This window comes from Bison bison, unplaced genomic scaffold, assembly GCF_000754665.1.
Source record: "Bison bison bison isolate TAMUID 2011002044 unplaced genomic scaffold, Bison_UMD1.0 scf7180017864160, whole genome shotgun sequence".
Lineage (NCBI taxonomy): Eukaryota > Metazoa > Chordata > Mammalia > Artiodactyla > Bovidae > Bison > Bison bison.
In genome coordinates, this window is record NW_011494732.1 from 4,620,928 (window position 1) to 4,636,935 (window position 16,008).

The 16,008-nt window shown below is 57.4% G+C and overlaps 1 protein-coding gene across 1 annotated transcript in view; it reads left to right on the plus strand.

The window, feature by feature from the left end:
• Nucleotides 1–16,008, plus strand: part of NCOR2 (nuclear receptor corepressor 2) — a 205,428-nt gene that overhangs the window by 177,850 nt on the left and 11,570 nt on the right. Inside the window, 12 exon segments of the mRNA XM_010841409.1 lie at nucleotides 1,212–1,362; nucleotides 3,964–4,104; nucleotides 4,474–4,560; nucleotides 5,175–5,473; nucleotides 7,268–7,622; nucleotides 8,701–8,922; nucleotides 9,499–9,750; nucleotides 10,645–10,794; nucleotides 10,933–11,082; nucleotides 11,172–11,191; nucleotides 11,193–11,383; nucleotides 14,870–15,294. Of these exon segments, the coding sequence (XP_010839711.1) occupies nucleotides 1,212–1,362; nucleotides 3,964–4,104; nucleotides 4,474–4,560; nucleotides 5,175–5,473; nucleotides 7,268–7,622; nucleotides 8,701–8,922; nucleotides 9,499–9,750; nucleotides 10,645–10,794; nucleotides 10,933–11,082; nucleotides 11,172–11,191; nucleotides 11,193–11,383; nucleotides 14,870–15,294 (2,443 nt within the window).

The following is a 16,008-nucleotide window of genomic DNA, read 5'->3' on the forward strand; positions in this document are numbered from 1 at the left end:
GAGAAGAGAGACGTCTTGATCTGGGGACGGCTTGTCTGTGCCAAGTGCCTTCGAGAATCGTGGGCAGAGATTGTGTCTGTTTTGCAGATGTACAGACTGAGGCTCAGAGAGGCAGAGTGACTTGACAGAGGTCACAGAGCAACTTGCTGGTAAAGTTGCTGTTTGCCATCCAGCAGTCTGACTCCAGATTTATATTCTGATCCCCACACTCATGTTCCTGGAAGTCATCCAAGGCAGGATGCTACCCCATGGGGCTATCTTCTGTCTGCCTGAATACACCCCTCAATAGGAAGCACATTCCCTCTAAGGCCGTAGTTCCTGACAGGGGCAATTTTATCCTCCAGGGGACACTGGGGAGTGTCTGGGGACATCTTTGATTGTCATATCTGGAGGGGCAGGTTGAGGGGATCACATGGCATCTAGTGGGTAGAGCCCAGGGTGCCGGGGTAGGGGCCGCTGCTAAGTGTCCTGCAGTGCCCAGGGTGGCCCCCACAGGTCACAGTGCCGAGGTTGAGAAACCCTGTGCAGAGCTCAGATTTCTGGTGTCCTGCCGTGATGTGAGTCCCCACTCTCGTTTGGGGAGCGACACGCGGTCACAGGCACGTGGACCGGCATCCCAGCATCCAGGCTCTGAGAAAGTATAATTCACATAGTACAAGTGGAAACACGGCCCGGCGCCAGACCGCCCGGCTCCCCAGCCTGGCTCTGCCCTCGTTTAGCCAGGTGACCCTGGGCAAAGCTACCTGGTGTCTTGGTGGCTGGGTTTCCTCTTCTGAAATAGGCACAGCAGTACCTGACTCAGTTTCAGGATTAAATGAGTCAATACCTGTACAGGGTTCAGAGCTTATTATTAACATCGCTGATGTCTGTTCCGTGTGGTTGTGTTCTGGAGGGCTCTGCCTCCCCCATTTTTTCTTTCTTCCCTTGGCCACATGGCAGCTTGCAGGATCTTATTTCCTCGACCAGGAATTGAACCTGGGTGCCGGCAGTGAAAGCATGGAGTCCTAGCCGCTGGACCGCCAGGGAAGTCCCTCTGCCTTCCCTTTTGAAGCCGCATGTGTATGAACATGTATGCAGTGATATACACATGTGTGCCTGTGTGGATTTGGAAGGCACACGTGCACACGTCCTGGTCATGTCTGGCGATTTGGGGGGGTGGGTACAGTCCCTGGCCAGAGCCTGCAGGTGATCACCCGCCTCCGCACCCGCAGGGCACACCGGCCGATGTCCTGTACAAGGGAACCATCACCAGGATCATCGGTGAGGACAGCCCGAGCCGCCTGGACCGCAGCCGGGAGGATGGGCTGCCCAAGGGCCACGTCATCTACGAGGGCAAGAAGGGCCATGTGCTGTCCTATGAGGGTGAGTGATGCCGCCATGGCTATGAGAAGCTGGTGGGCGGGCAGGGGCTGGCCAAGCCGTCCCACTCAGGGCTCTTTGATGTCCGGCAAGGACTCCCGAAGTAGAGAACCAATGGGGACCTGGAGGTAGTTGTTCATCTGGTCGCTTGATATTTACTGGGGGCCACCCATATGCCAGGGGTTGGGGGTCCAGCAGATGAAGCCCCCTCAGAAGGCTCTCAGGACAACCCCCCTCCCCAGGTGCAAATGGGAAGTCACCTTATTAATCTCGTCATTAAACCTGTCTGTATCCACTGTGGCTTATTCACCGAACCCCAGACTTTGGTGTTTCTGGAGCTGGTCAAGAGAGAAGGTTCCAGAAAATATGGTTGGGGTTAAAGGGCAGCCAGATGTCTTCAGAAAACAAGTCTTGGGGAGTGTGTTGCCCTCCTATCAGCTGTGTGTGGTTGAGAGCCGAGGTGAAGGACTGTCTTCCCATTTTCCAGGTGTGGGAGCTGAGGTACAATGGTGTCCAGTGGTTCTTCTGTACCCCTCAGAGAACAGGAGCCCTGGGATGGGGGTGGGGAGAGTCTTTGGTCCATTGAGGTGGGTTCCTCGCGAGGCAGGGCTGGGGTGACACCAGGAAGCACAATCAGAGAGGTGGTGACCTCCCCGTCCCTGTAGGTATGTAAGTCAGAGGAGCTGAAGATCGGCCTTAGCTGCCTCCCACCTCTGCCTAGTTCTTTACAGTTTAGGAAGCAGACTTATGGCCAGCCTTGCGAGTGGGGGAATAGGCCCAGGGAGCAGAAGCCCGCAGCTCACACCCCTAGGCTCCTGGTAAAGGCTGCGCTCTCTGATTGACCACACGAGGGTGGCAGGCAGGGGCGGTAACCAGTGACACGCCGCCCCCTTACGCCCTGGGCCCCCCACTTCAGTGTTCCTCACTCCACTCACCCTCCCTGGGTTCCGCTTCCCCACCCAGGAGCCCTGCCTGGAAGGAATTAAGGGAATCAAGGGCTGAGATGTCAATTTCCTGGCAGCCTCGGGCACCCAGGGGTGCAGAGATAAAAGCCGCTAATGGGCGCCCCTCTCAGCCGCTGGCAGCCGTAGGGCCGCAAATTGCTTTTCCTCCAATGGGCGGGTGCTTTCTCTTCACTATCAGCCTCCACCGGCCCGGCCCCCAGCCCCCACGGCCCCCTAGGTCCTGGGAAGCGGAGGTGGTACCGTGGGGCTTAGGCACTTGCCTCTCTCTGCTACCAAGTGGTGGAGACAGCCTTGGGGACAGGCTGTCAGCTGTGTTCTGTGCCAGCCTCAGTACGGCTGAGGGCCCTGGGGGATGGCCAGGGGCCCTGGGAAGGGTGGACAGAGAGGCAGTCAAGGTGTCGTGAGCAGGGAGCCCTGGGTGGCATCCCCACTCAGGCCTCCACATCAGTTCTTGAGCCCCTACAGGCCTTAGGTTTAGCATCCTCAGAAAGGGTGTCGTCAAGGCTTTTCATTCCTCACATGCTTCCTGGGGCCTGGGGACTAGTCATGCCAGTGGCAGGCGGTAGATGGTGGGGAGGAGACTGTGGCAACCCCGGGAGTGACGGCCATCTCTACAGGGGCCCCTGCCTCTGTTCTCCGACAGCTGATTGTCACCCTGCAACAAGTGCAAGCTCGCCAGCCAGACTTCTGATCTCTCCATTTTTATCTGACATCTCCTGGTGTTTAAACATCAGCGATCAATTTTGAGAAAAATTAGGAGCGGCAATACCGTCTCTCCGCCGGCCAGTAGTTTGTAACCCCATGGAGGAGCTCCTGCTCTGAGGATCTCTCGGGGTCGTGATGGAAATCCGTGAGAGCCAGGGTGCCCTTTATCCTAAGGGGCCAGCCTGGGGCATGCGGGACTTGCTTCTGAAACCCGCGGACTCCGCCACCCCTGGAAGGAGAGACTGACTCGGGAGCCTCCAGCCCAATGGGCAAGACCGAAGCGTGGCCTCCTCAGGGCCCCCCTCCTGGCTGCTCAGACCCATGGCCTGTCAAGCACCCGTGTGCCCAGCCTGACGTGCCCGCCCTCTGGGCTCAGCCTGGCTTGATGAGGCCACCCGTGCTGTGGACCCTCCTTGTCCCTCCCACCTCCAACTAGACACACACTCTCCCCACGTGGACACAGATGCACGTAGTTTTTTGCACGTGGCCTCACGTCGTTCACAGTGGACAGGCACACACACAGTGGCACACGTGTGCACACACACAGACCCGCATTGACACACAGGGATGGTCGTGCCAGCCCTGCGTGTTCACACTCAGCTGGTGCATCTTTGCTCACATGCACACGTTTCCACACATTCACATCACATGTCTGCTCCCACGAGTGCTCGTCTGTGCACAGACTCACATGCCTGCGGACAGTCAAAGGACAGACCTACCAACCAGCAGAGCATGCCCTGGGCTGGACTGCCGGCTGGGGTTCCTGCGGGAAGGCTCAGCTGGGCCCGGCTTCAGCTGCGTGACCGACGGGCTCTCATGACGGGGGTCTGTTTGAGCCGCCTTCGCCTTCCGGCCCTCCAGTTTGCTGGCCCTGGGCTCACTGCACACAGCCTCCCGAGGCCGCTCTGCATCGTAAGCGTGGTCTGGTTTCCAGGTGGCATGTCCGTATCCCAGTGCTCCAAGGAGGACGGCAGGAGCAGCTCGGGCCCTCCCCACGAGACAGCCGCCCCCAAGCGCACCTACGACATGATGGAGGGCCGTGTCAGCCGGGCCATCTCCTCAGCCAGCATAGAAGGTGTGTGCCCTGCCCGGCTCCCTACTCTGGGGGTGGAGCGGGGGCCGTAAGACCTGCCCCGGGGGGCTTCCCCACTTGCTGGGTTACATCAGCTCCCCCTGGACGGAGTGCAGGAATAGTTATCCGGACTTTACAGATAGGAAAACTGAGGCTGGGAGTTTCTGAGCCTCCATCCGGAGGTAGCACAGGGCCCAGAAAGCGGGCCACTTGCCAGCTGGGTCCTCTGTCGCCCCACCACCAGCATCATCTCGGGGACTGGGTGGCTGGAGGGACCCGCTGGAGGGAGGCAGGGGCTGTAGACTCTGGCTGGTCACTGCGCAAGGCCGGGTCAGGGAGCCGTGAGACAATGCTGTCGCCCGCCCCCTCCAGGTCTCATGGGCCGTGCCATCCCGCCTGAGCGACACAGCCCCCACCACCTCAAAGAGCAGCACCATATCCGAGGCTCCATCACACAAGGTAAGTTGCCCTCTGCTCCCGGCGTGCCCAGCCACCACACCCTCGTGGCAGCTGCAACAGGCCCTCGGGTTTACAGTCAAGATGGGCAGGGGAGGGGAGGCATACCAGAGTGCCATAGGCACCCAGGGAAGGCGTGTAACACATGTGTACGTGACAGGTACGGGTGCAGGTTGAAAGGCAGAGCAAGGCATGAAAACAAAAATCGAAAGCAAACTACTACCCATCACCCTTCACTCTGTCATTTAATGAGCATCTCCTGTGCTCTGTGCTGGGTGCTACCCCAAGTGCTCTCTGTTCCTCATCTTATGGAACAGCCTCCGAAAGGAAGACACCCACGTTCTCCTGGCTGGTCAGTGGCAAGCCAGGTACTTTTTAACATGCTTTGTATCTGTATCATCCCACTGAATGTGAATGACTTGGTGAGGTGCTTCAGTTAATACTCCCATTCTATATATGAAGAACCTGAGGCTCAGAGAGGTCAAGTCACGTGCTTAAGGTCACACAGCACGTGAGGACTTGAACCCAGGTAGTCAGGCTTCAGAATCTGCCCCAGGTTAGGATGAGCAAGGTGGGAGGCAAGTGCCCACGCGTTAGCGCCCCCTCCTCCCTGGCAGGGATCCCACGGTCCTACGTGGAGGCCCAGGAAGACTACCAGCGCCGGGAGGCCAAGCTCCTGAAGCGCGAGGGCACGCCGCCACCGCCACCTCCGCCCCCTCGGGACCTGGCTGAGGCCTACAAGGCCCGGCCCTTGGAGGCCCTGGGTCCTCTGAAGCTGAAGCCAGCCCACGAAGGCCTGGTGGCGACGGTGAAGGAGGCTGGCCGCTCCATCCACGAAATTCCACGGGAGGAGCTGCGGCGCACACCCGAGCTGCCCCTGGCCCCCCGGCCGCTCAAGGAGGGCTCCATCACGCAGGTACGGGGGCCAAGGTCAGGGTAGAGGATACCAATAGGCATGGCTCTGGCCCCTACAAGTGGGAAGCTCAGGCCTGGACTTGTTGAGTGCCACATCCAAGGTCACACAGCTGCTAACTACTGAGTTGTCATTACATCCATTCCAGGGTCCATAGCAGGTGCTTTATATTATACTCATGACCTCATTCAGTTGTATTTACAGCCCAGGAGAGTCATACCCAGGCTTCCCAGGTGGCTCAGTGGGTAAAGAATCCGCCTGCAATGCAGGAGACACAGGAGACATGTGTTTGATCCCTGGACTGGGAAGATCCCCTGGAGAAGGGCATGGCAACCCACTCCAGTATTCTTGCCTGGAGAATCCCATGGACAGAGGAGCCTTGCAGGCTATAGTCCGTAGGATCACAAAGAGTCAGACACAACTGAAGCATCTGAGCATGAAGTTATACCCATCACCCCCATTCTTCAGATGGAAAAACTGAGGCCCAGAGAGGTCAAGAAGCTTGCTGAGAGCCCAGAGCTAGGTGTACTAAAGCTTGATTGCACCCTAAGTGTGAGCCAGGCGCTCACTGCCTGAGAACTTGGCGTCATGACTTATGTAACCCTCACAACAGTGTTGTGAGGTGTCCTCATTTTAGTGGTGACGAAACAGGTTCAGAGAGGTTAAGCAACTTGTCCGGGGTCACACAGCAAGTAAATGGCCATTGTGAACCTCAAATCCAGATGTCCTTACATCTGTAGCATCTTTGTGTCTTGGCCTCCTCCGGCAGGTTGCATCCCCAACCCAACCCCTGCGCCTATCCACTGCCTGCACTGGGCCCCCCAGAAGCCCCAGCCTGGAAGGGGAAGATGAACTCTGACTCTGTGAGGAGCTGGTCCCTTAGAGGACCTAAGGGCCACTGTCTTTTCACAGGGTCAGAGATGTGAACAGGAAGGAGAATGAGATCCATGGGGGACTGCATGGCTGAGAGGTGGTAGGGAGGTATCCAGGAGGCCTCACAGTTGAGTCAAGGCTCAGAATCACCTAGGGAAAAGGCAGGAGCGGTGGGAAGGCCGTCGAAGGCCAGGGATCAGGTTTGGCACTCAGCCTCCAGGCAGTTGGGGGTCACTGGCAAGAGTCCATCGTAGATCCAAAAGGGAGGCCAGTCTGATTCTAGAATATTCTTTCTAAAATGAGGGCATTTCCTCTTCTTAAGAAAGTAAAACATTCGTGAATAAAAGCAGAGTCCTCTTACTTGCAAAGACACAGAGCCCACTGTATCCTAGGTTTCCCAGGCTTGCTTAGACAGGGTGGGGTCTTCTCCCAGGCAGCCGGGTTACAGTCTCATCATGACCCCTGTTCCTTCAGCTGCCCTTTCTGGCCAAAGAGCAGACATAACCTTAGCCCTGACCTCTGAGACTTGAACCTCAGGGTGGTGGAACTGGATTTTACTGCTGGATTTTCTGGCTTGGCTTTGGGTGGGTCAGGGAGGGTCCCAGACTGATGGGAAGAAGGCATTTACCCTCATGGGGTTGTTAAGTTTCTTTCCAGCAAATCCCAAGGGCCAACCGAGGGTCCCCCACTTGCTTCAGGAAGGGCTGACCTCTGCACTTTGTGCCCCCTTCTGCAGCCCCCAGGGTGGCCCTGGGGGCCAGGGGTGGGCAGGGCAGGGCAGGTGGGCTCATCTTAGGCTTAGCAAAGCCCTTCACCCCTGCCCCTGGAGCTTGAGATGTCTCTCCCATTTCCTAGCAGAGAAACTGAGGCTCAGAGAGGTTGTGCCACTGGTGGTCACGTCCCCCTTCCCTCCCCCCCTGCCAGGGCACCCCGCTCAAGTATGACACCAGCACGTCCTCCACTGGCTCCAAAAAGCACGACGTGCGCTCCATCATCGGCAGTCCCGGCCGGACGTTCCCGGCCGTGCACCCGCTGGACGTGATGGCCGACACCCGGGCGCTGGAGCGCGCCTGCTACGAGGAGAGCCTGAAGAGCCGGTCGGGTGCCGTCAGCAGCTCGGGGGGCTCCATCACCCGGGGGGCCCCGGTCATCGTGCCTGAGCTGGGAAAGCCGCGACAGAGCCCCCTGACCTACGAGGACCACGCGGCGCCCTTCGCTGGCCACCTACCCCGCGGATCACCAGTGACCACACGGGAGCCCACCCCGCGCCTGCAGGAGGGTGCGTCGGGGAGGCGCAAGGAGGGGAGGGGCGGGGCGGGGCGGGGGCGGGGCCGCTGTGGGCTCTAATCTCCGAAAACTGCTTTACCGTCCACCCCTTAGCTCAGGAGCATCCTCTGGGCCGCCACAGCCAGCCCACCTGCCAAACCTGTGGGTTCTGCCTCCAGACCATCCTCAGAATTCTCTGCGTCTCCCTGCCGCCTCCAGTCCACCTGGCTTCCCTGACTACTCTCTTGTGCTGCTATAATCTGCTCCCCAAAATGGCAGCCAGAATACTTTTTTGAAATATTTACATGAGTTACGCCACTGTTCTGCTTAAATCTTTCTAGTGACTTCTCACTGCTCCTAGGGGGAAAAATAAAGTCACTGTTTTTCCGCCATGGCCATGCAGGATCCAGCTCCACCCGCCTTTCCATCTCAGGGCTTTATCTCTGTTACTTGACCACACTCAGCTTTCTTTGCTCAGGACCTTTGCACGTGCAGTTTCCCTATGCTTGAAATGCACCCTCCCCCCTTCAGATCTTTACCTGACTGGTTTCTTTTTGCCCTTCAGGACTCTGTTCAAATGTCACACTGTCAGGGAGGTTACTTATGGTCACCCTCCCCCTTCACTATTCTGGTCACATTCTATCACAGTTTAAATTTTTCTTCATTTATTACTTTGAAATTCTTTTTTGATAACTGGTTGATCATCTGCCTCCTACATTGAATGTCAGCCCCATGAGGGCTAGGGTTTTCCTGTTTGGTTTGGTGGGGGAGCCCCAGCTCTTAGAAAGTACTAGGCATATCGTAGACACATGATAAATATTTTTGGTTGATTGAATGAATGAGAAGAAAAGGGAACAGAAGAATGGATGAGCTTTTTAAAAGAATAAAAAGCAGAAGCAAATGAGTGAATGAGTAAAAACGAAAAATGAACTAGAGGCAAATGGATGGACGAAGAGGCCTGGTTCCTGGGACCCCAGAGACCCTACCCTCAAACGATTTCCCATAAGCACTAGCTGCAACAGCCCCCACGTAGGGCGTGGGACACCCGTGTCTGAGGTCCGATGCCATCTGCACTTGGCTCATCCCCACAGGCAGTCTCTCGTCCAGCAAGGCATCCCAGGACCGAAAGCTGACATCCACGCCCCGGGAGATTGCTAAGTCCCCACACAGCAGCGTGCCTGAGCACCACCCCCACCCCATCTCGCCCTACGAGCACCTGCTCCGGGGGGTGAGCGGCGTGGACCTGTACCGCGGCCACATCCCGCTGGCCTTCGACCCCACCTCCATACCCCGAGGAATCCCTCTGGATGCAGGTGATTTGTCCCAGACCCAAGGAACCCTGTAGCATCGGTGTCAGCCCAAGGGCTCCTCAGGCATCAGCTAGGCTCCACTAGAAGGGGAAGCTGAGGTGCAGGGCAGGGAGAGGGAGGGACCCAACATTGCAGTCATGTCAGCAGTTGAGGTGAGAAAAGAATTTCTCTTGGGGGGTTCTCAGGGTCATGCTGGGTTAAACATTTTTTCAATGGTTTTCTTTTCCTGTGAGACTTAATCAGCACCTTGAAAATTGCAAATGTATCAAAAGAGGGCTGAAGGGTGTGCTTTCCCCAAACAGACATGATCTGAAAATCTGTGTAAAAGGACACAGCCCTTAGGTATTTTTGTGATCTGCATTTCGGATACCCTGTGTTTGGGTGAATTTTGATCCCAAGAATATTATCAACAAGAGGCACCCTCGTGTATGTTGGAGAGCAAGGGTTTTTCTACTTTGAGGCTCTCAATTCTGTTTTGTGGGAGTGTTTGGGAGAAGCTGTGGGGGCATTAAGACAGGCAGAGGGGCATTCCCAGCCGAGGTGTGGGCCGGCCTGAACTTATTCCCCTTCTCCTGGCAGCCGCTGCCTATTACCTGCCCCGGCACCTGGCCCCCAACCCCACCTACCCACACCTGTACCCGCCTTACCTCATCCGCGGCTACCCCGACACGGCGGCGCTGGAGAACCGCCAGACAATCATCAACGACTACATCACCTCGCAGCAGATGCACCACAACGCGGCCACCGCCATGGCCCAGCGAGCCGACATGCTGAGGGGCCTGTCGCCCCGAGAGTCCTCACTGGCCCTCAACTACGCCACTGGCCCGCGAGGTGGGTGGGGCGGGGTGCTGCCAGGCACACGGGTGGGCAGGACCCTCTACCCAGAATCAGCCTTATCCCTGGTCTGCCCAGGTTCCTGAAGCACAGGACACGTATGTGCCCACGCCTGTACATCTGCCCTTGCCGAGAGTGGTCACTGTAGAGTCCCAGGTGGTGTCACCTCGCTGAGAGCATGCACAGACCCAGCGGGTGGTTTCTTTTAACTTATTAATATATTTTAGCTGCATGTCGCAGCTTGTGGGATCTTAGTTCCCCGACCAGGGATCAAACCCAGGACCATGGCGATGAAAGCCCACGTCTTACCCACCACCCTGCCAGTGTTTAGAGTTGTGTGTGGTTGCGTCCTGGACGACACATGGGCTCTGCGTGTGCCTGTGTGCTGTTGATGTATGTGGTCCTTAAAAAAAACAAAACATGTAAATGTAAGGCTGTTTGAATTTCTTGTTCCCTTGATGAGCAACCAGCCTGTGGTTACTTTGCACATGAATATTACACTCTCTAGAAACACTTCCGGAATGTTCTTTCAGAACAACCAAGTCCTAGTTAGGGTCTAGTTGTTAAAACTGGTCACACTAGGTATTTCAAACAGTGGGGATTGAATACAAGCAACTGATGGCCTAGGGTCACAGGCAAAAGGGGCACAGCAGTGTATGCAGTGGCGCCACCTGCAAGCTACCTCTACTTCAGGGCTTGGGAGCAAAGGGAGGAAGGGCTGTGAGCAGCCGGCATTCAGACCTAGGGCGTGCACCAAGGAGGGAGCACCAGGCAGTGCTGCTTCTCAGAGGGTGTGCGGTGTTCCACCGGGTGGTGCGGTCCAGCGAGCAGGCAGCCTGGTTCCTCCTCCCCACGTCGCTGCAGCCCCCAGCCCCACCTCCTCTCTCACAGGCATCATCGACTTGTCTCAAGTGCCACACCTGCCTGTACTGGTGCCCCCGACACCAGGCACACCAGCCACGGCCATGGACCGCCTCGCCTACCTCCCCACCGCACCCCAGCACTTCAGCAGCCGGCTCAGCAGCTCACCGCTCTCCCCAGGTGATGCCCCCACCCCAGTGCTGGGCGTCCTTGGGCAGATGCCTTGCCCTCTCTGTTCCATCCCAGAAGATGAGTCGGGGTGGTGGGGGGCGGGGCTTCCTGTCCCTGGGGCTGAGCCTCAGGCCTTTGGGTTTCCAGGAGGCCCCACTCACTTGACAAAACCCACCACCACGTCCTCAACCGAGAGGGAGCGGGAACGGGAGCGCGATCGGGAGCGCGAGCGCGAGCGGGAGAAGTCCATCCTCACGTCCACCACCACCGTAGAGCACGCGCCCATCTGGAGACCCGGTAGGACGGCCGAGCCCCCAGCCCGCGCCCCGGGGGCGGGGTCTTCGCAGCTGCACCAGGGGTCTGATAGCACAGCTTGCCTCCCCCAGGTACGGAGCAGAGCAGTGGCGGTGGTGGCGGCGGCAGCGGGGGGGGGGGGCAGCAGCAGCAGCCGCCCCGCCTCCCATTCCCATGCCCACCAGCACTCGCCCATCTCACCGCGGACCCAGGACACCATCCAGCAGAGGCCCAGTGTGCTGCACAACACGGGCATGAAGAGCATCATCACCTCCGTGGAGCCCAGCACGCCTACGGTCCTGAGGTGGGCCAGGTTGGCACAGGGGAGGGGACAGGCCCATGGTGGGGGTGGCGAGGAGTGGGGGGCTGGTCGCTGGATACAGGTAGAGGGATGTGCGCGGGTACCAATGGGTCCAGGGATAAATGGGAGAGTGAGCGATGGGTGGGCAGAGAGTTGGGTGAGGAGGTAAATTGATGGGTGATTTGGTTAGATGGATGGGTAGTAATAGATTTGGATAAGTGGATATCAGCCATTTATATGGATGGATAAGTGGATGGATGACAGGTGAGTAGGTAGGTGCATAGGTGGGTCAGTGGTAGATGGATGGATGGCAGACTAGATGAATGGATAGGTAGGTGGACAGACAGATGACAGTGGGTGGACGAATGGACTGGTGGTTAGAGCTAGGTGAATAGGTGGATGAATTGATGGGAGGCTGATTGGATGGTTAGATGGTTACATCGGTGGATGGAGGGTAGATGGGTGAATAGGCAGATGATGGGTCGGGTAAGTGGAGGAATGGATACTTGGTTAGGTGGTAGGTGGGTGGGTGAGTAGATGGGGAGGTGGATAGGTGATGAGCTGGGTAGGTAGATGGATGAGTAGGTGGATGGGGAGTTGGGTGGGTGGATAGGTGAGCAGCTTGGGTAGGTTATGGAGTTCAGGAATGGAGTCTGGAGCAGAGAGGGAGAGAGAGCATGAGGGCTGTGAGGAGAGGCTTTCCTGCTCCCCCAGGGATTCATTCAGCAGAGCCCCACAGGGAGGAGGAGATCGGGTGCCTCTTGTCTGGACCAAGTCCAGAGGTTCCCTGGAGACTGGAGAACCTGCGGAGGTCCCGGATGTGTCTGGTCCCCGGAGTCCACTTCCTATCACAACAGGCCCAAGTCCCCGCTGGTGACCCACCTCCTACCACTGCCCAAGGCCTGTGGGCTGAGCTGCCTGACTGGGGGCAGGTGTTTCCCCAGGGCCCCTCCCTGCCCAGGGACCTGTGTGGAGGCAGCTGCTTCTTCCAAAATGAAGCGTCCCTTCATGCAAGTCTCCCCACACTTGGCTGCTCTAAATCACGCCCTCCCCACCACAATTCCAATTACAAAAAAATAATATCATTTACCAAAAGCATCGTCTTGGTGTCCTCCGAGTCAGTTTCCAGCAGCTATACAGAACAGGAGCACCTGACTCTTAAGAGCAGGGTGCCCAGACATGAGTTCCCACCAGCGACAGCCAGTGAGAAGCTGGAGCAGGAACATCAAAGCCTTCCCCAGTGGCAGCTGAGGAAGACCCTTGAGGGTGAGGGTTAGTGAAAGACTTCCTCATGGAAACATTGGACTAGAGAGAGAAGCCAATGAGAGATAGAGTCGGGCCAGCTCATGTCCAAGACTATCTTTGAAGGTCAGCGGAGAAGGCAATGGCACCCCACTCCAGTACTCTTGCCTGGAAAATCACATGGACGGAGGAGCCTGGTAGGCTGCAGTCCATGGGGCCACTAAGAGTCAGACATGACTGAGCGACTTCACTTTCACTTTCCACTTTCATGCACTGGAGAAGGAAATGGCAACCCACTCCAGTGTTCTTGCCTGGAGAATCCCAGGGACGGGGCAGCCTGGTGGGCTGCCGTCTATGGGGTCACACAGAGTCAGACATGACTGAGGTGACTTAGCAGCAGTAGCAGCAGCAGTTGAAGGTCAGAGGGAGTGCATTTGTGTATTTCTTCCTCCTGGTGGGCTTGCAGTAGGTCTCCTGCCCTGTGCTGGGTATGGGGGATATGGTGATGCAAGCCCTGCCCTCTTAGGGCTTATGGTTTAGACCAAGGCAGCAATCAGGGAAGGCTGCCTGAAGGAAGAGGCATGGGACTCTCGAGTAGCCAGCTCCAGCCCAATTGGAGTGAGGAGAGCACTCCGGGCAGAGAAGACAGCAAGAAGCCCTGTGTGGCCCCTGGTGGCTGAGGTGGAAGAACTGGATGCCCCTGCCCTTTCCTCTAACCACCCACCCTGGCCCACACTCAGGGCCTTTGCCCTTGGCGTTCTGATTCTTCACGGGGCTTGCTTACTTCCTCTCTAGCTCATATGCCAGCCCCTCAGGGAGACACCCTACCCCACCCATGCCTGAGAGCTCCCTTGCTGTTTGCTTGTTTTCCACCCAGAATCGTTACCTTCAAGCAACTGCCACAATAATAGGAGTTTAATTTATCATGCTATCATATGAGCCTGTATGTAGTGTGTCTCCTCGCCTAGAACATAAGGCAGTTTTGTCTGTTTTGTGCCCTGTCATATCCCTGATGTCTAGAACAGTGCCTGACATAGTAGGTGCTCAGTAAGAGGTTTTGGGTTGATGGGATCATGGATGGATGGGTGGTGGGTGGATGGATGAATGCATGGATGGGTAGATGGATGGATGGATGGGCGCATGGGTGGATGGATGGATGGATGGGTGGATGGATGGGTAGATGGATGGATGGATGGGTGGGTAGATGGATGGATGGGTGCGTGGGTGGATGGATGGATGGGTAGATGGATGGATGGATGGGTGCATGGGTGGATGGATAGATGGGTGCATGGGTGCGTGGGTGGATGGATGGGTGTGTGGGTGGATGGATGGATGGATGGTAGATGGATGGATGGGTGCATGGATGGATGGGTGCATGGGTGCCTGGGTGGATGGATGGGTAGATGGATGGATGGATGGGTGTGTGGGTGGATGGATGGATGGATGGATGGATGGGTAGATGGATGGATGGATAGGTGCATGGGTGGATGGATGGATGGATGGATGGGTACATGGGTGGATGGGTGCATGGGTGTGTGGGTGGATGGATGGATGGGTAGATGGATGGATGGATGGGTGTATGGATGGGTAGATGGATGGATGGATGGGTGTGTGGGTGGATGGATGGATGGATGGATGGGTGCATGGGTGGATGGATGGATGGATGGTAGATGGATGGGTGCATGGGTGTGTGGGTGGATGGATGGATGGGTAGATGGATGAATGGGTGCGTGGGTGGATGGATGGATGGATGGGTAGATGGATGGATGGGTGCGTGGGTGGATGGATGGATGGATGGGTGTGTGGGTGGATGGATAGATGGGTAGATGGATGGATGGATGGGTGCATGGGTGGATGGATAGATGAATGGATGGGTAGATGGATGGGTGTATGGGTGGATGGATGGATGGATGGATGGGTGCATGGGTGGATGGATGGATGGATGGTAGATGGATGGGTGCATGGGTGTGTGGGTGGATGGATGGATGGATGGGTAGATGGATGAATGGGTGCGTGGGTGGATGGATGGATGGATGGGTAGATGGATGGATGGATGGGGTAGGTGAGGCCCTATGGCATGGGGTCTCGCAGGCCACAGTTGGGAGGGTTTATTCTGGGGAATGTGGGAGCTATTCTGGGCAGTGGCGACCCCTCAGAGTGTCAGAGTGAGTGAGTGACCCTGCCTCAGCCTCAAGGGCCACAGCTACGACTCCTGCAGCTGCTGACCCTCCCTCTCTCCTCCCCCAGGTCCACCTCCACCTCCTCGCCTGTCCGCCCAGCTGCCACATTCCCACCCGCCACCCACTGCCCGCTGGGCGGCACCCTCGACGGGGTCTACCCCACCCTCATGGAGCCTGTCTTGCTGCCTAAGGAGGCCCCTCGGGTCGCCCGGCCCGAGCGGCCCCGCGCGGACGCTGGCCACACGTTCCTTGCCAAGCCTCCAGCCCGCGCCGGGCTGGAGCCCGCTTCCTCCCCCGGCAAGGGCTCTGAGCCTCGGCCCCTGGCGCCCCCCGGCTCCGGCCATGCGGCCATCGCCCGCGCCCCAGCGAAGAGCCTCGCGTCCCACCACGCCAGCCCGGACCAGCCGGCGCCCCCCGCTCAGCTGCGGACCTGCACCGGGAAAAGCTCAAAGTAAACCTTTTCCATCCAGGAATTGGAACTCCGTTCTCTGGGTAAGACCACCCTGACAGCGGCCACCTTCATAGACGCGATAATCATGCGTCAAATTGCTCACGATAAAGGGCCGCGAGAAGGAGGTTCGCTGGCCAACGACTCCCCTCGCGATGGTAAGACTTCCGGCCCCGCCGCCCACCCACCCCGTCTTGTGGCCTAAAGATATTTTCAGATCTCTGCTTTTTATTTTTCCCCTCCCCCCATTTTTCGTTGGTTTTGGTATTTTGTTTTGAAGCTCGTCTTCGTCGATTGCACGCTCTGATGATTCCTCAAGCTGCGCCTACCCACCCCTCCGATCGGAGGGGGGAGCACTGCATCATTTGCACATCGTTTTTATCATGATTTTTCTTTTTTCTTTTGGATTTTCGCTTTTTTTTCCTTTAATGAATGGATCTGTGATTTTGACTCCAGCCGCGCCTCCCATCTCCCCCTTTGTACCTTTGTCTGGGGAGCAGGGCTGCGGAGGGGCGCAGGCCCACGCCTTTGCCTGCTGCTGTGTGTGGTTTGGAGGCTGCCTCCCCCACCCCGCCCCACTGCCCCCGAGGCGTACAGTGAGGGGGACGTCAGGGAGGAAAGAGAAACACCCTCCCGCTTCCCAGGAGGAGCTGGGAACCTGGCCCCAGCGTCCTCTGCCCAGGTTGTGAGGGGGTCTTGGGGATGCTCTGGCCCCATGTCTACCTTGCTGACCCACCAGCCAGCTTCCCCAGGGAAGA